The sequence below is a fragment of the Bombus terrestris genome, chromosome 3, assembly GCF_910591885.1.
Source record: "Bombus terrestris chromosome 3, iyBomTerr1.2, whole genome shotgun sequence".
Classification (NCBI taxonomy): Eukaryota; Metazoa; Arthropoda; class Insecta; order Hymenoptera; family Apidae; genus Bombus; species Bombus terrestris.
In genome coordinates, this window is record NC_063271.1 from 3,332,820 (window position 1) to 3,359,759 (window position 26,940).

The 26,940-nt window shown below is 43.4% G+C and overlaps 1 protein-coding gene across 1 annotated transcript in view; it reads right to left on the reverse strand.

Annotated features, from left to right (window-relative positions):
* LOC100647927 (probable G-protein coupled receptor Mth-like 1) overlaps window positions 1-25,542 on the reverse strand; it is a 155,507-nt gene extending 129,965 nt beyond the window's left edge. The window contains exons 1-3 of the mRNA XM_003394204.4: window positions 24,477-25,542; window positions 22,274-22,546; window positions 19,719-19,954 (exon numbers count right to left, since the gene is read on the reverse strand). Of these exons, the coding sequence (XP_003394252.2) occupies window positions 19,719-19,954; window positions 22,274-22,546; window positions 24,477-25,012 (1,045 nt within the window). The 5' untranslated portion in view covers window positions 25,013-25,542. The remainder of the gene's footprint in view (window positions 1-19,718; window positions 19,955-22,273; window positions 22,547-24,476) is intronic.
* Between the last annotated feature and the right edge of the window lie 1,398 nt (window positions 25,543-26,940).

The following is a 26,940-nucleotide window of genomic DNA, read 5'->3' on the forward strand; positions in this document are numbered from 1 at the left end:
TTACTATGCTCCACTGAACTCCAACGCGAAACGACCCCTCGATCACTCGGTTTCCCTTTATATCATTGTTCAGGATGGAAACATAGATTTCTCAACTTCGTGTAAATTGACATTTCCCTCTTGCATAATGGAGATACATCCGTTACGCGTGATATTCTAATCGAATCGAGGCTGTTCGTCTGAAATCTTTGGTTTATTCTCGTAAGTCGAAAGAAACTTGTTGTTTTTAGAGAAATCTCGAAACGTTTCGTATAACAAACATAGTATATTCATGAAAAGTTTTACATGTATTAGAACACTGTCGTGAGTTACTGTATATAACATGGGACTCTCTCTCTCTTTCTCTCGAGACTCGAATTAGGATCTTTAGTTTACAGAACGCATCTCTCCAAGTATCTAAATCTCTAAGCAGCTGTTGGTCGTAAACTCTCCAACGAGCTAAAATCCTGTGCAACCCTCGGATCTAAACCAAAGAATATCCGAATGGAACAACTTCTAGCCGCATTCCAGTGAACTCAGCGAAAAGCCGATGGCTCAAAGCAGCACTCTCTACGAATGAAAGAATCCGCGACTCCAAAGAGGCTGCCGAACCAACGTCCCTTTTTTTTTTCCACCGCGAGACGAAGAAAGGACTCTCTTCCTTTCTTCCCGGAAAACGGGAGAAAAATCTGCCGCGATTCCATTACTTTCGACGCAGGCCTAGACACACCCACGGGATCGGGCAAGGGAGCAATGATTCTCGTTGTAAACTGCCGGCGAACTTGCCACGCTAAGTCGGGGACACTTGTACTCGGTCCGAAAACACGTAAATAAAGCTGAGACGGAGGGGTGGATGGGCGAAGAGAGAGGAAATTCATGGAGGACGACTGAAACGACGAAGCCGAAGAACGAGAAGAAGGAAGGAAGGAAGGAAGGAAGGAAGGAAGGAAAGAGGGAAAACTCGTAGAGTTATCCGTGTGACGGACATCGGAAAAAGGAAGAACGAGCGTGAACCAGGGAGAAGATCCTATGCTAAGAAAAATCTCGACGCGCTTTTCAACGGTGAGAAGCTGCTAGCACGCGACTTCTCTACATCGAATAAAGGTGGCTTTTCACGAGAGAGAAGCGAGAGAGAGAGAGAGAGAGAGAGAGAGAGAGAGGAGCGTTGACGGAAGAAGAGCCCGTCTCTCTCGGTAAATTTTTCGGTGAACAGGGAGAAACTTTCTCTATCCGGCGCTCTTGCCATTCCACTGGCCGCTACAATGAAATCAGGTTGCTGCTGTCGGCGCTGTTGAAAGGAACCGCTTCGCTTCCGAGTAGTTCCGAGGTAACGAGAAACGGGACTCGATGATGAAATACTCCGTGTATTGTGCGACCGTACTCGCAATTTTCTGTCCTCGTGTATCCGATACGAGGATGGTAGGTATATACTTGCGCTTCGGAGTATCGCGCGTTCGAACAACTTTTATCCAAGATTCTTACACGATACCGCAAAGGCGTGAAAATTCTTAGAAATTGAATGCACAGCTGATTTTTATCAATTACAACTTTGCGCCGCTGTACCGGCAAACATTCCTTTCTTTCACTTGTCAGTCGTGTCTTCAAAAGTTTATTACTATATACTAATAACAGTCGACTATGAAATTCATAGCACGTTTCAAAAAGTAATTTGATTTTCACTGATTTTTCTTAGTTCGCTCAAATTACTGGAAAATGGAACTGTATCTTTATTTCATCGACCCTTTCAATTGTCTTATTACGGAAGATATGCTTTATGAAAGCTTCTATATGCAGCTGTACTTATTTCTTTAATAAATTTTCCAATTTCCTTACTCGTAGCTCTTCATCCACGTACGGATGCGTCTCTTTCAAGATAGATCCGGGTTTGATCGATCGCACAAATTCTACGTAAAACCTGTCCCATTTCGTTGGATATCCTGCGAGCAACAACCTACTGGGACCGAGACGAGAAACTGAGGTAGGACTGGGTTATGGAAGATCGAAGGAGACAGAAACACGAAGATGTTCGCGAGCCAGTTTTCGCTCTCGACTGAATATGTTATCGAAACGGAATACAGTCGGATCACGGTGGCCAGAGTGTTTCGCATAGGGCAACCCGCCGCGAGACCATCGACCGTTCACGACCGGTTCCCCCTCTCCATTTCTCTGCTAACTTCGCCTGGTCGCGGTGAATAAATTTCCGAAGGTCCGGCAGCCGGCTTGGTCGCGGTCTCTGCGCTCCTTTTATTTCGAATTTCCCGCCCACTCGAGGGGAACACACGGATCGCTCGACGGCCACCGCAACGCGCCGAATTTCGTCGAACTCGAATTTCATCGTGCCACTCGGCAACCCGAGATAATTCCAAGGGTTTCCGACCGAACGACAGGAAATTGTTAATGTTACGTTAATTTTTTCTTTAGCTCTCGAAGACGGCTCACTTGTTTAGCATCGCTAAACTTCACCGAGGTATTTGAAGTTGAAGAAAAGCTGCGAGTTCGCGAGTTCGCACCTTTTCTTAATGGCAAGTTTCTCTCGGAAATAGCTCTTTCTTCGGCAAAAGATGGATATATAAATGGATAAATATATTATTTATAATACGCGTTATTTGTGCTAAAGATTTCATATTCTTAGTAAAAAAGAAAAAGAGAAGAACGCAGAAACTTTTGCAAAAATAACATGAGCCCCATATTTCAATTATTAATTTCCTTTCTTCATCGATAAAAAGAAATTGTAACCGCTTACATCAACAAAATTTGAAAAAGCTTCGGGGAAGAAGTAACATGCTATCGATCAGAACCCTCGGGAGAATCTCCCACCAATCGCGAAGGATTTATCGAGGGTTGAGGACTATCGAAGAAAGTTAATCGCGTACGAGGTCGCTGAAATACGAAACTCCGCGATTCGCCTTAATTTCACGGGATCGGGGGCTGCAATGTAGAGCTAGTAGATCGGGGGGAATAAGAGGATCCAGAGGAAACCATCCTAAAACGGAGAAAGGGAGACGAGGCAGCCAGCACAGAGTACACGTCACGATGATAAATCGAGCGCGAGAAGCACGAGGTTGGGGTGCGTCGCGCGGTCACCCTAGCGAGACACAATCTTTTCCTATTAGCCGCGCATGGAACCTTAAAAACGTTGCCAAAAAAAGGGGGACCGGAAAAATGGGGAAAAGGCTCCGACTGCGCTCGGTCCTCGTGAATTATTGCGCGACGCGACCGCGCGAATTTAATCGGACGCGCGCCACGCTGCACCGAAAAATATTTCATCGAGACTACCGTGGGGAAAATCCTCTTGAACGCCTTCGTCCCCGCTAATTCTAATGACGTTAACGCATCTTCTTCTCGGTGGATGAAAGAAGTTTTATCGCGGTGATAAAAGGTAGACGGTTGCTTGATTCGTTGGAAATAAAACAACGGAGACAGAAAGTCGTCGGAGGGGTGGATCAAGAGGGAAATGAATTTCCTCGATTTTTTTAATACGGTAATAATTGCTATTACGGATATTGAAATTACCCGGCAGGATGAATAATGGAAACCCTGAAGGGATTTGTTTAATTTTAGGTTATAAAATGATTGTCAGCAAGTAAATGGTCGAACCAGCTACGTATAACACGCTGGTCTCTGTTAATTCACTTAAGGGAGAGGGAGTAGGCAGGGCATAATCGACGGTGAAGCTGTTATATTCGCTCTAATAATAATAAGCGATCGGTCCTCCGAGCGGTCGTCCACCAATTTATTATAGTCATAATCATGAATATGGTCGGCGCTGTCGCAGCCAACGACAATTTATTACTACTATCGTTATTATCGCGACTCCAGAGATATATGCATGCACCGGTGCTGGCCGTATTCCCATAATCATCGTTACGCTCGTCCTCTGGTCGATTGCGAGCGCCAAGAAGCCCAGAGACATCATGTAGCAAAAATCTGTAAAAAGTCTCGTTGTCTCGCTGTGTTAACAACCATAATTTCGTCGTTCCAGGAACACTGAAAGTTACTTCTTTCAGGGAACGCTATTATTCCTTCCTGAGAAAGGGGATAAAGGTTTCAGACGTCTTCTAAACATAGAACCCATCGGTCGGTTAACGGTGATATGACTACGAAGAAAAATCGCGACAGGATGGAAAAGAGAGTACGAGAAGGTTAGGAGCTCGTTGTCGAAGAGGATGTTAAAAAATTGAGCAAGACACGCGGAAATCTCGACGTGAAGCGAGTTACATCCGGCTTTTCGCTACTCATCGGGCTTTCACGTCCGTCGAAAAACAGGCAGATTCGGGATTTGAAACAGTAGGTCGGCAGACAAAGAAGATATGCCGCGAGCTACGGCCGGATGAACGTAGGCCTGCCGAGCAGGAAAAACTGGAGGATGAACAACGACGAAGCAAGAGGGTACCGTTCTGATGATACTCTGTGCATTGTCTAATCCCAGAGCTTCGTGATGAACTGCCGGTGCTTGGCACAGCGGGACAAATATTTGGCGATTATTTTTTTAAAAGTCAGCTTTCCTTGCTGTACGTTAAGCTGCGTTTGCTTCTTCATCTTCATGTCGGTACTGAATTGAAATATTCCACGAGACGATAGAATCAGAGGTCGTACATATATTTCATTTGAAACAAAGGAAAAGGTAAGGTAAAGGGAGCATGTATGTTTAATTTCTCGTTAATACAAACATGATGCCAAGATGGTTTTCAGTGAACGTTATTGTAAATAAATGATTATTTCTCTTAGGAAGATTAAAAATAATAATCTTCTTCCGGCCTTACCATCACTTTCGCGGTAAATTATTGCAGCAAGCTTGTCCTCTTTTCATTAAAAGAAGACCTGTAGTAAACATACATTAACTGCACAATTGGAAATGTATTTCTCAGCAGCTGCCCCGATAAACTAGTGAAGAAATAACAAAGCAGTTCCTGAAGAAGCGTATAACTTCGAAACAATAAGAATCAAAATCGGAGACGCTCAAAAACAGAGGATTTTTACAATAAATCGATCTTTTGTCTGCTGGAGTCAGCTAGTCTGCTTCGGTCAACCGAGACGTCGCGGCGAATTCAAGCGGAAAACCGTGAAAGATCATCGCGCTTCTCTTTCTACCGACTTTTCGACTTACGAATATGCTGTGGTGGAATGGGTCGCGAGCCTGGTCCAGAAAACACGAAGATCGCGTATACACGGCAGTTTGGCCGCTTGGAACGCGTCCATTTTCCGGAAGGAAACAGTCTCGCCGCTGAGTTTCCCAGAAAGCGACGGTAAAACAACGAATGGAGGCAGCATCGCGACGCCAGAGTCGCTCAGGAACGAGCCGGGCAATCGGAAGAGGGCATCCATTCTCGTTTTCGCTACTCCTCCCGTTCTCTTGCTTTCAATTTGCGCTCCTTGTTTTTACCCCATCCCCGGCCAATTGTTCTCTCCGCTCCCTTGTTGCGTTCCGAACGGACGAAAGAAGCATTTGTTTTCTCCTAGTTGAGGCAAGATTTTTGCGAAACAAACAATCCCGCTCGATCGGAAGAACACCAGTGAAGCTTGAAGAAGTTAGCAAACTTTTAAAAAGGCCTTGTTTACCTGTCAGGAACCTGGTTCCTTGGGACGAACGATACAAATTACTATACCTAATATTACTATAGTACTATACTAGTACTATACTAGTATTACTATACTATTACCATATCCAAGAACCAAGATAATACAGAAGCCAGGTCAAGATCTTCTTAATGCGATTGTTTTCGGAAACCCTAGGAAACGTACCGTTTTTCCTTTGTTGAAATCGTGGCCCTTCCGAACAAATACTGGAAATTGTTATTTCGAAGGAAGCGTCGCAGTCGAGTCAACGTCCTTGCGAGACGAACAATCGCCACAAATCGGAGAATATCGGTAGTGGTAGCAACGTAAAAAAATGAAAAAAATACATTGTCTGTCAAATTGGTGGAAAGACGTTTCTTTCCTGCAGAAACAAATAACAAAATTACTCGTTGAGATAAAACTCATGTTCTAACCGAACGTCGGCCAATGTGGCTCGGTGTGTCGTGGCACACAGAACCGCAAGGGGACGCGTCTAGGGGTAAACCGTGTGGAATAGGGCGTGTAACTACATTTTCTCGGAGAGTCTCATCCCTCTGGAGCCATACTCGTTGAATATCGTGCCCCCGCCAGTGGAAAAAGTGTGCTCGATCGCGAGCTCGCGGTTTTCCATGTGACTTTCGCCGACACTCTGGTATGCATCGTCGCGAGTAGACGCGGGGGAAGCATCCTTTTCATCTAGTAACGAGGTTAGGAGCCGTTGGAACCGACGGAAATAATTCTTCGCGGCGACCAACGCGAAGCTCGAGGGGCGCGTCGCCTCTCACCCCTCCTCGTTGGCTGGTGGTTACTTTTCTAACGGGATTCTCTCTCCCTTGGGCTGGAAAAGCTCGACGAGGAAACTGATTGCCCCGGCTTTTCGCGAAATCGCGGTGTTATTTATTTTTGTTGCGCGCTAACGTATCGCGAAAAGCTCTTACAAGCCACGATCTACGACGCGATATTTTCCTTGATGCGTTTCGCTAAATCATCGACCGCTGGAGTGTATTTATCGTCGTAAGAAAAAAAGGAAGTGGGATTTTGCAGAGCAGCGAGGGTAGTCAGGTGAACGTGGAGCAGCAACCGGGCGTAAATTCGAGAAACTTTAAAAGAGAGCCGTCCTCGCGATAAAGTGGCGGCATTAAAGAGGGTGGTTCGAGAGCAACCGCGACTTTTCAGATCCACCAGCTGCAGACACCTTCCGGGACACGGAAAAAGGAGCTTCCCTTTGGGATTTCCAACGGTTTCGCGTGTGTGCGGAATGGGCGAAACGTAATCAGAGAGCGATTTCTTTATCCCCTGACAGTTTTCCCTCCCTCGAGCACCGAGTAACATCTTCTTGATCGAGGGAAGAACCACCTCTTAACCGCTCTTCCTTTTTCTCCGTGAGTGTTTCCGAAACGTGCTCCTACATTACGAAAAATCACGTTTTTCGTTGTTAATACATAAATTATATCGGACAGATTTTACGCGTTAATATTCTCTTAGCATAAACACGCTCTCCGGATGTTTGAATATTATAACGCGAGCCCTTGATTACCTTCTGAAAATATTTTTTCAAGAACCACCCTTCAAAGGGCACACACGTATATTTTAGGAACCAGCCCTAACAAACTTCATTCCCAGAAAAAACATTTTTCGCTCTTCGCACGAGTCGCCCATATTCCCGCGAAACCTGATTATCCCAGGCAAAATTGCCTGCTTTCGAAAACCTACTTCAAAGGTTCCGGATACGTATACCCTACCACTGTTATGGGGTTAATCAACCCTCGTATCAAAAAAAAAAAAAATATTTAACGTTCCAGCGCTCTCTCGATTCTCGTTTCACGTGTCCAGTGCGACTTATCGCGTCTCTGTGGACGATCGTTCGCAACCGGCAGAACCTCTACAGGCCAATTGTCCCGAGGAATCTCAAAGCCCTTTTTTCCGGGGGGATTGCAGCTTCTCCGCGTCTGCCGTAAAAAGTAAATTGTCCTACGCGTGAACCGTATCGCTCGCATAGGAGGACGGTTTATTTATCGCGGATTTCGCACAGTTCCGGACTCCGAGGTTCGCTTTTATGCACCATGGAACAAAGCTCTAGCTGGGAGCTGGAACGAAAGCTCGGCCGAGCTACAGGGAAACAAAGAGGAGAAGAGAGGAGAAAGAGAGGAAAAGAGAGGGATCGTATTTTGCTCTTTGGACGTGGACGCGCGCCTGGTTCGAAGTTTTACCCTCTCGCGGTGCATTCGAACACGCTTCAGGAGCAGAAAAGAAAGGGATAGAAAAAAAAAGAAATTTCTTCGTCTCTGCACGCTGTTTACCCAGATTTATGATCGCCGGCTCCGTCACAGATGAAATTTCCATGCCGATGGAAGCCCGACCAATATTTCATATCGAGATCTCCCTGTCTCTGCCTACAGTCGGCCGCGTAACATATTTTCCAGTCCTTACGAGCAAATGAACGAGCTCCATCTATCATATTTACAACGAGCCCTCGAACCAATGCCGGGAGACGATCTGTCTGAAAACCGTTCCGCGCCGCTTCCGAGCTGCATTTGTTATATTAATTTGGTTACGCTCTACACTCTATGGTATCGTGAATTTTTCACCATGGGATGTTTCCCTTTGCTTCGTATTTCGACACGTTCGACAAGACGTAATATTTATCGAAAAGATTTTTGGTAATTTTGGACAGTAAGCCGTCAATTTTTTTCTACCCAAAGTATCATTTCCTATAAAACTGTATAAGAAATAATTTTCATAGAGCTCTAAATATACTGTAAAACATTAGACACGTGTAATTAATCTTACCATGTCCGATTCATTACCAGATGAAACTTAAAACCTCCATTTTATTTTTTCTAACTCCTAATTTATTCTTCCACCGGCCATTATTCCTTATCTTTGTATCAAAATCCACAAATCTAAGACCCGAAAGGAAAACATTTGGCTCCATCAATCCTTCCATATACGCGCAACAAACAACTAACAAAAATCGTACGGTCCATCCCACGCTATGAAACGCCTCGCAATCTTTCTACTCGCTCTTCCACGCTGTTTCGATCAAGCCCGCGACTATTTTCGATACAATCGTTCAACAGAGCAAAGGCGCGATTCGAACGCCTCCGTTTCGCAACCCTTTCACGGTGGTCCGAACGAAACCTATCGATCATATTTACTGTGCGACAGAAACGTAATCTGCTTGTCGACAAGAATCGGCCGAGCGAAGCCGAATCAGGGAGCCAGGAAAGAGGGAGAGACGAGCATACGAAGAGACAACACGAAGAGAGAAAGAGAGAGATGATGGCGCCAGGGGACCACGACCAGGGTACTCTCTCCCCTCGACTTTTTCCCCTGCTTCGTCACATTACGTCTCGCCTCGACGAGACACGTCCCAGTCACGTAACCTTAAATTGGTCAATTATTTGGCAATCGTCGTGTCCCAACCGCCGACGTTCGCAATCCAAAGAGGCACCGCGACTATCCGTGCCAGACAATCGCGGTGTCTTCCTCGATAAAGGCCATCACGTTATCCAGAAATATTCAACGTTGCTTCCTGGATTGACTAAGAAACGACGAGGGCTTGGAAGGATGAAAAGCTAGCGTCGACTGTTGATTCGAGGAATTCAGAAGGCGGAAGCAGGATGAGAGACGTCTAGAGCAAATCGAATCGCACGTGAGATGTTTATTGAAGTTATCGAACTGACAGAGTGTATCTCGCTTAACGTGTTCGCGACAAGTTTTACGAGCTGCTGCTTGATCCGCGATGAAATTTTTCCGGGAATCGGCGTGAATTTTTCATTTCGCTGTTGATAAACTTCGACGATATACGGGAAATATGAAACGTAAATTTTGTAATTTTATCGCGGTTGGTCGTTTGCTTTCTAAAGAATTGGATGTAAGCTGTTAGAATAAGCTGTTGAATCTCAATACAAAATATTCCTACGATGATAATCAAAGAAACAGAATTTAATCAGCCTCGAGGCATTACAAAAAACACGCTACTTTTTTTCGCGGCCGAAATTTTCCATAGATCGTGCATTTATTTAAATTTATGTTAATTCGTTTCGATTTTCCGATAAATGCATAAATACGCGCCATTTACTAATCGTCTATCTTAATACTAAAATTAAGGGATTTACAAAATCTAGCGTCCATCACATTGCGTTACATCGAATTAAAAATATGCACTACCTACTACGTAACGATGGTATATTTTTTTAATAAAAAGAGTTTAGGAACAGCCGTCGTTGCATTAAATTACCTTAAAAGAAACTGGAAAACACCGAGACGTCGCGTCGGCTGAATTCTGACTTTGCACGAGTCAAAGGCTAAGGAAAAATCCCTTTGTAGACGAAATCCAAAGCGTACCAACACGGGGGTATTACGTAAAAATCTCGATTCCGCTGGCAGGAACGGCCGCGTAACGGCGAAATAGCGAGAGAAAGGAAGGAAGAAAAAGGAGGAAAACAGGGGAAAAAAGGAAACGCCAGCGCGCCCATGTGTTTCCAATTGCGCCACCCTCTGCGCGATTCTCGCACCCCGCCCACGTATGACATACGATTCGCTACTTTTTTGCTCGCGGGCTTGTTTCTTGCGAGAGCGCCACGGCGCTCTTTAATCACCCTTTTCCACCCTCCGCGCCGCCGGGGCTTGCAAACATAAAAATGGCACACCGCGATTTGCCGCCGGATAAAATGCCGCGCCACGCACGGAACCGTCGAGGACTTTCGAGAAAATCCTTCTCGTCAACTTTTCGTCGTTGCATACACCTTTTACGAGCTATTTTTCCAGGTGTCGTTGTAAACCCTGGTCGGGGATCTGACTGTACGGCGAATGGCTAATTGGATAAGTGGAACTCATAGAGAGGTGGCAGAAGTACGTAATAAACTGGCAAGACAAGAATTTACGATCTAGCTTTTTATAGGGTGTTAAAGAACGACGAAGAGGACAACGTTTGGACGTTGACGGGATTAGAACAGTTGAGCGCTCTTTATCGAAACTTCTTTTTGTAATTGAATTAAATTGGAGGAAGAATTTTAATAGAATTTTAGTGGACGCCAATAGAAACGATCATTCGTGGCCAGACAAGCGTATTTTACGCGTTATTCCATAGGAACAAATATTCGTTAATTGAACAATATAAAACACATTATGTCAGTGTCTATATGAGCTTTTCAAATAGGAATTACAATTTATCGTTTGTTATAAAAAGACATTTATTCATTTATTTCGTTGGACAGATCGAGTGACGTGTACATCGACTTATTCCGTATTAGTCGTAATAATCTACTGAAACTTTATATCTCGTATACTGTTCTATTAAACAACGAATATTTCTTTCCTCTGTTTAAAACGATATCTTGGTCGTACCGATGCATATGGCTTGGCTGAACCAAGGACTGTAACGTTACATTCTATGCCGAGTGCCATGCTCGAGCCAAAATATGATAGCTGTTGGCATAAAGGAATAGTCTCGTTTATTTCTCTTTCACGAAACTGAGGAATTCTTTCTTCTCTCAACGTTCTAATTTGTTCTCCGATATATGCACCAAATTACCGTAACTTTATCACCGAAGTTCCAAGCTTCCGGATTTTCTTAAAATTGCTTCAAATTACCAGCAGTCACTGACCGTATGACAAACGAATAAATATTACGAATTATTCGTTTTATAACGTGTAATCTCACGTCGTCCAGATCTTGTTTCCTCGATGTTTCAGTCTCCCGTAAACTCTGCTCGCGCTTCTGATTTCGCGTTGTCGAACAAACGGAGCGTACACCGTGTATACGTAGATAATAAAATCGCGAAAGCGTGACAATTTTCCGCAGACTCGTAAAAAGTGTATTAAAACCAGCGAATCGAAAGTTCGCGTTCTCTCGGGGAAAGCAATATTCACAGGGAGGAAAGTTTCTTAAGCAATCGGAACAACCGAGTTTCGCAACTTCTTAAGGACTGTGTAATTTCCGGCCTAGAAGATGGATAGCCCATTCCTCTGCCTACAACTCACGCGGAGCTCGAATGCAGGGCAATTTAAAAATCATAATCGTACGCTTTATGTGAGAGGGGGATGGGGTTGGAAGTTTCAAGAATTACTCTGCAATTTCTTACGCAACTGTACGTTTGAAATACACGGTCTCTCTGAAAAATGACGATGGAGATGTATTAATCGAAACTCTGATTATATTTGAGAAAATTGTCCGTCACGTTCAAGAAGTTTCGCATCGCTGCGCCTGTCTTTTTATACGAATTTATATCTTTATAACTGGGGCTGAAAAGAACTGGAACACATCGAGAAACATGTTCCACTCTCTAAATATTATTAATAAGTGTTCCACTTTGGACACTTTATATATTTTTGCGTATTTAAATTTTCCATAAATAGTTAAAACTCCGCAGCCTATCGATTCTGATTAACAGTAAATTCTAGTCTCCCCACAGGGTAATTTGGCTTTGTCGTTATACCAACAATTATCTACCCCTTGCTCTTGACACCAATCTTCACGCATCTTACCCTATAAATCTCCAGCGAAACAATTACTTCGATTATCTCTCCCTGGCGACTTTGAATCGTAACCAGTGTTCGAGACAAGCGAACACGGAAAGGGTTTCCCTCTGCTACCCCACAAAGAGGGAACAAGCAACGATAAGCGAACGCCAACCGTGTTGTACATCGTACAGGCTGAGCATAGCGAGCCAACGCGTTCGAATGAAAAAGAGCGTTGTCGTCAGGCAACACGGAATCCGTTGCGTTCGCTCGTGCCACGCTATTTTAGGCTAATTAACCGTGTCATTAATCAACCCGAGGAGAAACGAACTTGACATCGAAAGAAAGCGACCTACGATAACGGGTTTCCTCGAGTGTCGCTACACTGCCGGTGTATCTAATCTTTCAATTAACCATAATCATGGGCTAAAAAGGAATAGATGAAATGGGGAGGTTTGACGGTTCTCTTGGAATTAAAATTGTAGCTGTAGAAAGATCCGGACGGTCGAAATTAATTCTTGGAAACAATGTCGTTTTTGCGTGCCGTTTAGGCTGCTATGATTTCGGTAAAGCAGTTATAGTTATGAAACGATTCGTTGTTGATGGCAGAAGGTACAATACGGCCACAGAACGACGCATCGAATTATCGAAACTATTACGCACGGAGCAAGCGAATATTATGACTTTGCATCGATATCTTTTCGTGTCAGTGAAAGATCTCTATTTGCTTCTTTCTACTTGGTTAATTATTTATTACGTGGAATTGCCTGAATTACGTAAAAGGTAACTTGGTTTCTTCGAATAATATTAAGACGATTCTACCACTGACGTTCTTTCTAAACGCGAGGATTCTGGGAAAAGACTAAAACGTAAGAAGAGTATGCAAAAAGTCATCATCTGGGACGTATAAATACCGAAATGAAATATCGAACGGTCTCGGAACGAACTGGAGAACAAATATGGGTGGCGGCGTACGGACAAAAATCCGTGACTTTTCGTCGGGGAAGCGTGCTTTTTACCGTCATTAATTCCGGGATATCGCTGGCGTCACGGCAAGGGTTGACTTTCTGCCCTTGCACGAAAAGAGATTACAGATCGTCTTCTCGGCGGACGAGTTGGTTAAAAAAAAAGAGAAAAAAAGAAAAGACACCCAGGCTGCCGTACGTTTTTTTGAGGATTACTCGACGGTCCAGAGAATCACGGAACAGGGAACCCTTTCGTAAATGAGAACTTGCATCGGAGAACTGGGCTGAACCAAACTTTCGACGAATATGAAACGAAAGTAGGTCCATTTGACGAAGGCGGAGACTTTGAAAATGACCACGATCGAAATTACTAGAAAATAAAGTTGAATCTTCTAACAAGATTAAATAGAACGAGGAAATAGCGACTGAAACCAATTTCATATCCGTTGGAAGGCATCGTTCTTAAGAAATTCACATCCACAAGTACAGATGAGTGAAGCGTAAGACTAGTACCAAAAAGTTGAAGATAGAAACTACACGAAACAAATACATGTTGCAAATATTTTTCCATGTACACAACCAGCTAAAAATTTGGAATCATTTGCTCAAACGTATCCACATCGAACGAAGACTGATCTATTGGGTTGATAACTAAGTGATTGTCATTAGGTGGCAATGGCAAAATCCGCAGTTGTTAGTTGTCAAGCCAATAATTCACCTTTAATTTCTTCAACGGTATTTTATTAATTTTCCCAAGAAATTCGAGCAAATTGTCCTTTCTACATATATTGGGTGGCAAACTTAACAGGAATTACTGGCATTACCACTTAATGACAAAATTCGCAATCACTTAGTTGTCAACCCAATAGATCAGTCTTCGTTCGATGTAGATAAGTTTGAGAAAATGATTCCAAATTTTTAACCAGTTTTATAGCTGGAAAAATATTTGCAACATGTATTTGTTTCGTGTAGTTTCCATCTTCAACTTTTTGGTACTTACACTTCACTCATTTTATCATTACCATCCAATGACAAAATCCGCAATCGCTTACTTACCAAGCCAATATATATTCAACGGATGTTCTATTAGATTCCTAAGGAAATAAAATTCCAATCTAATTTATTCTAAAATTCCATAGGATAGATAGCGCGACTCCAAGCTTCTAGCCAGAGCTGTACTTTAAAATCATTCAAATTTCGAAAAATACTCCGCTGCATCTACGTATGGAATTTACAAGATTTCAATGAAAAATTACAAACTGCCCGTTTCGGCACTGCGATCGTCCTGCTATTCACAATACGCTATTGGTTCGAAGCTTGCACACGCATCACAGCAAGATATGGAACTAATCGAAAGGCAGGAATGGAAACCGGCGTGGCGTTCTCAATCTCCTCCAGTTTCTCGCTCGGAATACGCTATCGACGAGGGTTCCCCATAAAAGGGTGTAGGCTGCCTCTCGGCCAAAGTCACGGCGAAACGATGTCGGGTCGCGGTGTTTTCTTAGGAAATAAGGTAACACGAGAAAGATCAACAAGTCGAGTAACGTTTCTTACCTTCGCGATGACTCTTTCTGGAAAGAAAAGCAACGATGACGTAGGATCGCGTAGTTTTCTTGGGCGTCGTGGAACGAGAAAGGATGACACGCAACGCGCAATTATTTCACGGATATCGAAGTTAGATACGTAAGAGGATAGGAAAGAACTACAATACAACGCAACGCAGATCGTTGGCGAAGGTCAAGTCACGCCTCGATGGTACGCGCCGGAAGAAGAGAGTTTCCATGAAGTCATCCGGCTCCAGACACGACAGATATTTGCAAGGTCGAAAGTAATTAAAAGTGAATCGAGCTACGAGCCATTGCGGAGAGAGTCGAGCCACGGGAACGTGGGTACTTGCGAACGAGCGCAATTAAAGCGTTACGAGATGAAGGCATTCCCTTATATACCGGGTGTATCAACCGAATTAACTTCTTTACGAGGAGGAAATTTGTACGTAAAGTTGAGTATAAACGCCTTTGGTTCGGTCGCGGATAAAATTCACTGAACGATCTAAATGTGCTGAAAGATACGTAGGAGTTGTAAGTGGATACACAATGGAAAATAACGTTGAAGGCAGCGGTTAAGTATGTGAGATATTAACTATAAAGCGTAAATATAATAAAAATATTATGTACATCAAGTACGAAGAAAATAGAGACAGTCGACTTGGTTACCACTTGGTAAACCGATATTACCAGATATGAAACTGCAAATAACTTCACGTTACTTGGGAAGGAACTCCTGTTCTTTTAAAGTCAAAGAACCGTCGAGAGAATCTGAGCTTCGCTTGAAACTTGGAAGAATAAGTGTATTTTAAGTGAAAATAGCAGTTTCGCGTTAGCGAAGCTACGACACAACTTGCTTGAAAAGCACTTGAATTTCAATTTACTTGGATGCAAACATACAACTTGATTAATCTGAACGAGGTTGTATAAGCAGCACGGAAAATCATTTCCATTTATCAACTGCGATACAAAGAGAAAAAAAAAAGAAGAAAAAAGATAGAAAGAGATTTTTTGAGCTAAAATTGTAACGACTTTGAAACATTCCAAATCTCAACAGCGTTATAAATCAGGAATAAAATCCTGGAAGCTACTGTAACATCACGGACACCTATGGCGATCAACCTGTTCCACGCGATGCCTCCTATTTCCATCTAACAGGATCGAAGAACCGAGCAGCGTAAACCTTGCACGCAACACACGCGCGTCAGAGTATACGCGCGTTACGCCACGCGTTCGTAAATCGCAATGCAACCTCAACGAAAAAAAAACGGCATAACCCGTCCGTATAATCGCTTTGACCGCATACCGGCACCGGCCGACTGTCGTCTAAAACGCTGAAAAAGTCCCGTAATTGCGGCAATGAGCGTTTAACCCGTTTTTCGATGCCATGACGTTGCAAGGCCATCGATACGTAACAATCTAGTTCTACGAAACAATAACGTCTCCGCGTCGTTCCTACGGTTCGAGAACAACGAGAAAAGAAGGGAGACAATCGCGATACCGTTAACACGTTCCGTGTGTATAAGCCGCACGCTGAACTTTTCATTCAAGCGATTTGGAATTTTGGCAGAGTAAATGTTCAACCGTGTGTTTGTTAAAACAATTCCATAAAAATTAAATTTATTGCCTTGACGTTTAACGCATCATAAACACTACACCCTTTTCTTTATAATCGTGTTATTCGAACTGCTAAAAAAAATTGTAAGGCATAAGCAAAACTATTAATCGTAACAACGTGATTGAACGAAAAAGTAACCAAACATCGGTCTGACACGGAACGTGTTAAACGTCGCGGAGAAATTCTTTGGTTGATCGAAGTGGCGTCACGCTAGCGTAAAATTGTACGCCGCTTGCGCGGCGCGTAATCGAAGATATCGTGCTCGCGTTGGAACTCGAACGTGGTGGCTACCTGAAGAAACCGCACGTACCAGGATAAACACACAACGATCTCCAGTGACGAGTAAAAATTTATTTTTTATCGTTCCGATCATCCTTCAAGGTTTCTGTTACGCAAATATTGTATCGGCCAGTATAAAACGAGCAGCGGAGTAGTGCGTAGAATTTTCAGCGAGAAAACAGGTAACAGGAAACTGAGGGCTTCCGCGAACTTGAGGCAATGGAAAAATAAATTCCAACTTTCGATCGAGTCAACAGTAGAACCGGTGGTCCTGGTGCTTTCTCAAATACGTCGGTTTCGCTAATAGCTTTCGACGAACTGGACATAACGTGTATGTAGCTGATTCTAAACGGAATCACCGATCGATTTGGAAACAGAAGTCCGAGCACGATCCACGGTTTAAGAACCGATGAGATTTCCCCGGCTACAAATTATTCTGGCCGCGAAGCACCGCGAGAGGCCTCAGGGAGAAGAAGTTAACAGTTCGGGGAAACTAGATTTCACCGAGCGAACATAATCGAGTTGAATTTTTAACCGGCTACTGTTGCCGCCGTCGTAGTCGGTTCCTGAAAGACGACCGAACTAATCGAATTAAAAACGCTCATGAATTTTAATACTTCCGCCACGATGAAATGAGTACAGAGTCGAATCCAATTCGTTTTCCCGGCTCGATCGCCGACGAGTCAGCTGAATTTTCGATTGCTTGTGCAACTGTTCGATTCCAATACCGTGTCTAGTCTTTTTTGTTCGTAGTTCTTCGTATCCCTTAGATATAAGCTCATAGAAACTATATACTGATGCATAAATTAAGAAGTAAAAAGGTACGAGGATATTGCAAAATATTTTTATAACGTTCACTTTGCGATTTACGATTATTCCTGCGCATCTATGGAACTATGCCAGTTACGTTTCAGAAAGTCCAACACTAATAATTTAGCCAGATGACGGAACACGAATTTAGCGATATGTAATCGGTTGTAAATTTCAGTAAAATTAATCGACCGTGTACTTTTATATTTGTTTGTTGCGTCATAACAGCTGACGCCTTCCTTCTTCTTTTAGACGATATGCGTACACACGAACAGTTATGAAGTCGCGAAGCTACGTTCCATCGATTCCGCAAATTGAAAAATACAAAAATACGACGATATTACGATCGTTGCTTGTTGAATTTACCATAGAATTTACTGTTATTTATGTCGTATCTTGCGACGAACGGACTTACGGAAATAAATAAATCGTTTCTTCGAAACTGGATGTGGATCGTGTACCTATACAATGAAACGAAGAAATTACCGTGAGGTAGAGCTCCGAGAGACTCACATATTCAAATACAGATATGTTATCCGTGAAACAAAGTTTAAAATCCGTGATCGAGTAACGAGAAATTGAAAAATTAACGTACAGCGGAGTAGATGAGTTTGGATTCTGAGAGAGTCGTCGTGTTAGCCGTTGTAATTGTAAGAAATAAAACAGTAGATTGGCTTCCATCGAGTTCGACTCTCCTTGAAAATGCGTCTGTTTGCTCATTTTATCTCTCCACGCGTAAGATGTCTGAGGAAGTATAACGTGACACGCTTATGCAATCTCCTCGTACAAAGCAGACCAAGTATTTCGAACAAACGAGAACTTCCAACTAATTCCACGATCTCGCCTAAAAAGTGCCATAACGAAATCAGAAGCGTAAAAACCGGGAAAACAAAAATTACCCGTGATGTCACTATTAGGAAGCGTAATCTCCCAAACAATCGCTGTCGTCACTCGGACCATTAGTCTCCCCTAACAAATCTACAACACATTGCGCCTAGTTGCTTCTAGCCAACCAAACAAATTCATCACCAAACTGTGTCAATACAATAAACTTCGTCCGTAAAAGGTTCGAGAACAGGGCGATAAGACCTTAGGGAAGGAAAACTTTGGTGGAAGAAGGGACGAAAAGAAAAAGGAGGAAAAAGAGCAAGAAGAGCAACCCGTGGAGAGTCCGATTGTAGGTCAGTCGATGTCCTACTTTCTCCTCTTTCCGTGTTACTTGGACGCACACGAGTTTACACGAACAAGAGAGATCCTTCGCTCTCTTATCTCTTGTTTAAGAATATATTTACCAAAGAATATATCACGGTAGAAAGTACGAAAAAGTCCAAAGACCATTGGTCGATCGATGAACGCGAAGCGGAGCGATATCAGGTGAAAGGACGCAAAGGACGCAATCGCCGTGGTCTGTCAAACGGACGAGCGATCCTATGGTGAAAATTTACCGGTGGCTGGGGAACGGAAATAGCCGCGAGACTTGGTGGATCCGGCACGCAAAGGGATCGCGCGTTGCGCGCGGAAAGAAATACGCTCGATGCAAATTCACCGGTTGCCCTGGTCGCAACATAATTACCCCGCGGAATGGGTCGGGTTAAATCTGGCCGCGACGAGGGACGTAGAGGGGAAAGAGAGAGAAAGAGAGAAAGACGGAGAGACAGAAAGAGAGAGAGATGCGAAAAAGGCCGACTACAAAGCGATAATGCCGGAAACGAGCGGAGATGCAAATGAGAGTCGCTGTTACTCGTGGACACAGACGAGACCATCCGTTGGATAGCTCGCAGGTGTACGCTGTAATCGATTCTCGCGATCGAAACGAGCGAAACGGAGAAGCGAAGCTTTGCCGAGGGATTAGCACGATTATCCGAATAATTAGCCTGGAGTTCGTGGGATGGCGCACAGCAAATAAAGCTTCGCCCTGGCCGATTCGAATTCCATCGGTGTATATTTGCTCGCATAGCTGGCGCGCGTTACGAGTGAGTACCGCCGATTGTTCCCTGTGAAACGAGCAAAAATTCGCTACGCAGGGAGAGATCAAAACGAGCCGCGGAACGCGTTCCACTCGTAACGTCGGTTCGACAAGCTGGTCGTTGATTAATTTCGCGAGAAATCACATGTTCCGCATGATCGAACCTCGAATGATTAACAACGGTGGCTCCGGGGTCCTTGATTCTAGGGAGATCTCAAGAATCGAGTATCTAAAGATTTGCACGATCCTTTTACATAGAGTCAAACGGAATAGAAAGCATAATGTATCTTCTTGTAATAAAGTATATTGTAATTTCCCTTAATTTTCGTCGTTCTAACTGTAAAGTTTAAGAAATCCTCTCCGATATACGCTTCTCTTCGTAAGTACATATCAGGATATTTTTGGTTTCATACAAGACGTAACGCTTGATCTAAATTATCCAGGAAACGATCGATTAATTGCGATGTTCTAATCGTGTAAGATTGCAATCCGATATATGTAAAAGGACGGGATAAACATAAAGCGCAATGACTCACCGAGCGCCTTGCAGAATGCGCCGTGCAGGGAGCCACTGGCGAGCTGAATGATGGCCATGAGGAGATCACCGAGCATCAGGCAGGTGACATGATGAGTCTGGCAACGCCAGTGCAGAACGTGATGAGAGGCTGGCAGCAACCAACCGGCGGCCAACGTGGCTGCCAGGAATACTGCGCTAATGATGAAGCCCACAGGGTACAAGGTGAATCTGATGTCGGCTGCACGCACTATGGGCCTGAAAGTTTACCAAGGAAAGCATTCGTTTTTTATTCTCTGCGTGCCTCTTTATAAATCTGTTTCAATTTCTTCTGATATCGGGAAATTAGAATCTCGTTGATCTTCGACCAACGCGAGTCTGATCTACGTGACTGCAATTCTGCGCGGATCTTTCCTCGAAAAATTTCGAGACTGTTAGAAATTGAATTTTCGGTCAACGGTGAATTACTGTATCGTTAAAAATTCGCGTAATTAGTCGTTGATCGAAACCTTCGCTCTATTGCAGGGGCTATTGCGTCTTTTTCACGCGATATACAGGATCGAGTGATTTTATTGCGTTACGTTGCAACAGACACTGTTTGCCATTACAAGCACCGATCGCTTCTGTGACACTCTGTCGACAGTTTCGATTCCAGGAACATCCTGTTCGTTCCACGAAACGCGCATTCGTGTCTCGATACTCGAATTTCGACGCAAATCGACGCTCCATTCTCTCCAGCCTCGCCAGTGAAAGTCTCGCCGGTGAAATCGTTTCTCCGAGTTTCGTGAGGGTATCTCGGGCTTAGTCACGTCGTTCACCGCTTCTCTGCTGGAGAACCGTGTCTCCGACAGCGGACAGGAAAAAAAGCATATGGCTGTTTTCTAACTAATCAGCGCGTGTAGTCATGCACCACGAACGTTCACGTTCATTATGCGTGGCATATGTACGATGCGTAGCGCTTTCTACGCGTAGGTATTCGCTTTCTTTCGTCGGTCAACCTAAGACAGGAGTTTTCCTACGAATAATCACGATCATTGTGTAAATAAACATCGACCACCTTCTATTTGAAATAAAACGTTACGCAGAATCCGGGTGTTGCTTGTGAAAGGGCTGCCCTCCGCGCGACCACATGTAAACGGTCCCGTTAATTGAGTTTCGAGCGTTGTTTTGCAAATTGCACGCGACAAGCGTACGCGTCCACACGTTTTCCGAGTGCAATTTCCGAGACTCTTGTGTCGAGCGTTCTATTACAGTCATTTTCGAATAGAAAGTTCAACGATACAATTTGGACGAGGTAGCTATTATAAAAAGAATTGATAACGTGAAATTTGATAAAAAAAGGTCCTCTTCGACCATCGATCTTTACGAATTCAAGCTGCGATGTGTAAAATGTTTCACGTTACATATACGTATATTCTTCTACTGTACAAAATTACGCGAATACGTCAAGTTCGTGTTTCATATAGCAACGAAGCAATGGAATCTGAATTTCATCTTGTCATTGATACGAGCCATCGTTTCAAGTAGCACGATACACCTCGTACGGAAATGTGTTCACGGATGATGCGGCGCATCGCGATCGCACGGATGTGACCTAGAAATTCTTCGTGAGAGAAGTGAAAGTGAAGGAACCGACTTTTTCTTGTGTTGTCGAAGCGGAGAGAAGCGGCCAGCACCGAACCTCGACCATCGAGGATGCAATTAAGCCGTACGATAAATCCAGATCGAGACAGCCGATACTCGACCGGACAAAAAGTCGATTCGTGCTTCGAACCTCCAAGTAGGACGCGCTTTGATCCAGCTTGCCCTCTTGAAAAGCGTGAATCGACCGATTGTCGATCGATTAAAAATAAATTAAAAGAACGAGTGAAAAAGCGTCGAGCCCGTGCTTTACGGCTGCGAATCGTAAGACCTATACGTTTCTGATAATATTCGCCGATTTCACTGGAAACCTGCATTTTAGTTCGCTTTTATTTAACTGAAGAAATTCAGAGACAGTCGCGTTACAGTCGCGGTTTCGTTCATTACTTTAATTTTGTTTAACGAAGAAACGCGGTCCGTCGAGTAGAACGCTCGTTGCGCTCGTTTGAGGAGGCACGCGAAGAAACGACGCTAACGAGAGGAAATCCTAATGCTAGTCCGAGAAACGAGTGGAAAAATAGTAAAAGATCGGTGCGTATGGTTACGTAAGCAGGATGTCTGAAGTTTCCAACGTTGCAGGGCAGCGAATTTTTTCTTTTATAGCGGACTATTTTTTGCGTTTTACAGCTCGGTATATGGATCGTAACGACGTATAAAAATATATGAAATATTTAAGTTTATATTCGTTTTTTCAATTCTTATCAGGTATGTATCAAAAATCCGAACAGTTAGGATTTCTCTTTCACATAGTAATAGGATAAAAAGACACATAATTTAGCTTATAACTTGCAAAATGTCGCTAACGATATCAGTTCAATTATGCATAATAGGATTCAGGTCAGGAAACATAATTTAAAAAAAAAATATAAGAGGAGCCTCAAGATAACTATTTTCCTACTTCTTTAATTTTATGTTTAACTTATATATCAAACTCACTTTTGCGTTCCGTGCTCGGAACAGGCGAAGACCTTGGACACGTGGTTCAGTTCCTTGATCCTCTCAACACAAAACTGACCAGTGGGTAACGTGACGCCGCCGATTTCAAAGCCGCCATCTGGCAATAACAGGGCATCCTTAGCGTCGCCCACAATCGTAAGATTATCGGAACGGTGACAAGATGGAAAGCCAGGTACGATTTCAGCAGCGGCAGAGGCATTTGGCAGCAAAGGCGTCGGATTCGCGGCTTCCTCGGAAAGAACGCACGTTTGTCTGCAATGGAAATTTTCAATGATTTCTGCTTTGTTTCGAAAGCATCGATGTTGATAAATTAACATTAGGAATATAATGGAAGAAACGAAAGACTGGATACGATGGTGATGTAAGATTAATGGTGTTGTAGAAACGTTTAAGTAAGATGAAATTGAGGTGAAAGGATTAGGTAGCGATTGTATATAAGTTGGATATTAAAGAGCGATGATTCAGAAATACTATATACCTATATTCTGTGTTTTTATCGAGTAAAGGATTGAGCAAGAAAAAGCGAGTAACGTTGGATTACAAATTGTTTTGAAACAGCGTATTTCTCATTCGCGTAAAATCTGTCTTTTATTCAGGACAGTTAATCCTTCGACGGTGTGATAAATTGAAAAATTATTCGCCATGATTATTTAGCAAATAAATGTTCTTTTACGCTCAACGTTTATACGTTGCGTTTCTTGAATTCTTGATGTTAGATACTTAAGATATACAAGACTTTCACTATCAAGTTTAGGAGATTCGCCTCGAAAACCAATAACCTAATGATAACGCTGAGTCTCGAGAGAAGCACAGTTCATAGAACTAATATTTAGAGTTTTCGAAGACATCTTACACTAAGTAAGTTCGACGTGGACGGATAGAAGCAAAGACGGACAGAGAAAACCACAAAAGCTAGCACGAGTGGATAAAGAAGAGAAAGAAAAATGCATATATCGTTCGTATCGCAAGAATTTATCTAGGAAACGCGCCGGCTGGCCACATAGAATTCTAACAAAGTCCACGGAACGCCCAAGCTTGAACGATTGAAAGCGCGATTAAAACGAAACCCGGCATTTTTTGTTTACTCGAGCGTCACGCTTGCATCGCAAACACCGCATTTCCGAGGGAAGCCTCGCGCAACTTTTCGAACATTTATTCTTTTTTTTTTTCCGGAGGGACGGCGTCAAACGACAACTGGCGCCTCTCAATAAAAATACACCGGCATGGGTAAACCAATAAATTTCGTGTAACCGACCGAACGATTACAGTTATTCGCGAAGCTAGCCGGCGTTCCTCTCAACTCCGAGCTTGCCACTAGAATACAAATCACCGGGATATTTGTCTGCAAGGAATATCGATCGTCTCTAACTTGTCTAAATTATGCGGTCTAAATTATTTGTATATTAAGCCGCATAAAATTTAATTTATCTTCTTGTTTTTCCGTTCGGTCCATGTATATACGAACTCTATCAGTAATATCACGATGGCTTTATATGGCTACAAATATATGTACATAAATAGTAACTCTGTTCGGAGCAGTATTTGCTCGCGCGTTTAATTATTTGTTAGAAATTTTCGATAAAAACATCACGAGTCTATCGAACAGCCTAACGTATTTTACAAACTATGGAAACGAACACTAGCTACAAAAGAGTTTCTAAAACGAGTTTCCTTGCACCTTTAACCTCTTACAGACTAATGGTATATCACGTATCAAACTGACGTTTAGAAAGCCTGTTGTAGACTGTCATTGAGACATATGGAAATATAAAATTCCATGTTACATGGAACTACTTATGCTATTACAAAAATTGCACTAAAATATAATGTTCCGTTAAAAGGATTTAATTATATATTTGCTGTTTCTAGAGAAAACGTAATAAACGCGAATAAAAAACCTAATGCGAGTATATCATAAAATATTATAGTTCGAAACATTAATAGCTAAAACCGCAAAAGTTTATGTCAACATGTTATGAATCGATACTTGGAAATATCATTTTTCTCCGCAGTTGTGCAGCCTACCTATTCGTAAACAGAACGCTAATATCACTGTATCATCCAATTATCCTCGACATGTCTTATTACCTTTGTTGTCAAAGCAATAGCTATCGCAGGAAACAAGGGAAACGTCAACAAAACCTAACGGAACGCCTCCAAACACTCAAACTCTAAAACTTACTCTTCTTCGTAGAAAGTCGCGTTTTCTCCGCAGCATTTTCTAATACGTGGTCTCATTGTGGCAGCCGCGTGGTTTCCTTCCGTTTTATTCTTCATGCAAACTAGAAGAGCGTTCGAATCGGCGCAATACTCGCTCGGCTCGAATCTTTCGTTCATGTGGATGTCGATGAGCACGCGGCCATCGTCCATGAGCACGAACGGATTGGTGATTCGGTAGGGTACGTAGATCAAGGCAGAATTCTGATCGCAAACGGGCCTCCTTTCCTCGACGATGTCCCATTCCATGGGCGGTTTCTCCAACATATTTGCCTCTGAAGGCGAATAGATAATGGGTTTCCATTCGTTTTTAGTCGGTCTGCAACGAGTCCTCGTGTCTGTCTCGTTGTCAGATTCTTTCACCAGTTCCTCGTTGTGTCGACAACACTTGAGAATGGTCAATCTCGGTTTCATGGGCACGTTCACGGGTTCGCACAACACCGGGATTGCAATGATCCAGAGAATCGTAAGGTAATAAATCGCCTTCATAGCGAAAATCATTCGTAAAAAGTAAAACGATGAACAGACGAGTAGAATCGAAGAATAAAATCAGATGAACATTACACGAAAGTTTCAGTCGTTCGACAGTCGTTTCGTAAGCTCGATGTTTGGAGAATTGCACAAATCACCGTTGTCAAAGTTTCGCGAATATATCAAACATCCGATGGGATTTACGAAATACACTCACTCTTCGCCAAGAATATTCGACCGCATATTCGGCGTAGAATACACGAAATTTCGAAGTCGTTTGTTTGGATCGCGCGATTATCGTGTTTATAAACAGCGTACACCAAATGTTCGATGTTCACTAAACGATCAATTTATTCGGTAAAATGGAAGGGAAAGGCAAACGTATTTTTGCATCGTTTCGATCGCGATACGCCTACTGAATTTAATAGCGTGGACGAAAATAAGCACGAAATACTCGGAGTAAGAGGAGTTTTGGCGCGTCTCTGTAGGCAGTCGGGTTCGAAATCGGACGTGACTCGCTCGCTCGAAGGTATCGGAGTTACTGAAGCGGGCCGACCACGCGGCTCGCTCTCGAGCCACCGGCGGCAGCGTGGCTTGTGGTTGCGCGCGCAGCCTCCCGCCACTCCCGCCCTTATTCAACCATCTAACCTTCTTCTTTCTTCGCGACGAACCTCCTCGACTACCGTGGGGTGAGTTGGCGCGACCACGTGCTCGCTCCCACCACACTTCCTTCCCGGAAATGCAACGGTATCTTGCGTGAGTCCTTCTGTTCCTCCTTGGGAAACCACCCGCGTCTCTGGTTCCTGCTTAGGATCGTCTTTTCCTCATCTTTATACTTCCGTCTCTTATGTTTGTATAAAGGAATTAAATTACACATGTAGCAAAATAATGAAATCCTGTGTTGTTAATTAAATTATCGCTTCCTAGAATTTTCTTCTTTTCGCCAACACTATCCGTTTAATTAAATAATATTTCCGTAACCTTCCTATCTTTTGGCTTTTCCCCAAAAGTTTGTTTGAGTTGTGTTACTTGAGATATGTAGCGTGAAATGTATCAACGTGGATTCGTTTTCAAAGGAATTAGTTTTAGCACCGATGAAGAGAGTTGCTTTGCGATGGGTTCGAGAGATTTCGTACGACGGAAACATACAAACGCATCATCGACCGATGTTCGATGAGGTTGGCTTCGGTGGTTTGATTAAAAATTACGTATGTATTAGATAACCGCGAGAATCGGGAAATTTCGCACGGTAATAGGCAGGTTAAACGAGCCGAGAATCCAGCGAGAATCGCTCGTCCAGATCTGGAAGGCGGCCGCGCGCCGCTTCCGGGAAGATACAATGCTCGAACGGAATCTGTGAGAAAATACACAGCACCGCCCTTGCGTTCATTATTATTGACAAAATAAATATGATACTATCGTGGCGGACGTGGTATCGCGAAATTACCATCTCTGCCTATGTATTTTCAGCGCGCAAACATCCTGAATCGCGGCGATGTATCGGTGGTGAATTCTGATCGCGTGCAGGTCGACGATGATAATGACCGAGAATCAAGGTAACAGTACGCAAGATCAAGTCCATAAACTATCCTCCGAGGCTGCCTACGAAGATCCGCTGCCGGGGAGCACACTTTCCACGTAGTGCTCAGCCGCTCGTTTGGGTAATTTATGGTCGCGTTATATTCGCGCGAGATTAACAGTGTACCGCTCGATCCCGTTCAACGAAGCCAGATCGGCCAGCAGACGGTGTTCTGTGAATACTCTTTCGATCTCGTTACCGTCTATTCCCTCGAATCCAGCCGTTTCATCGATTCTCCTCCAGCACATATCAAGAAGAACCTCTTAACAAACGAGATACATCGAAGCAGCAGCACCAAAGTATTTCGTAATTAAGGAGTATACAGCGTATACAAAAACAGTATGGTAGAAGGTTTTTTCGAATACTGGCATGACGCTGC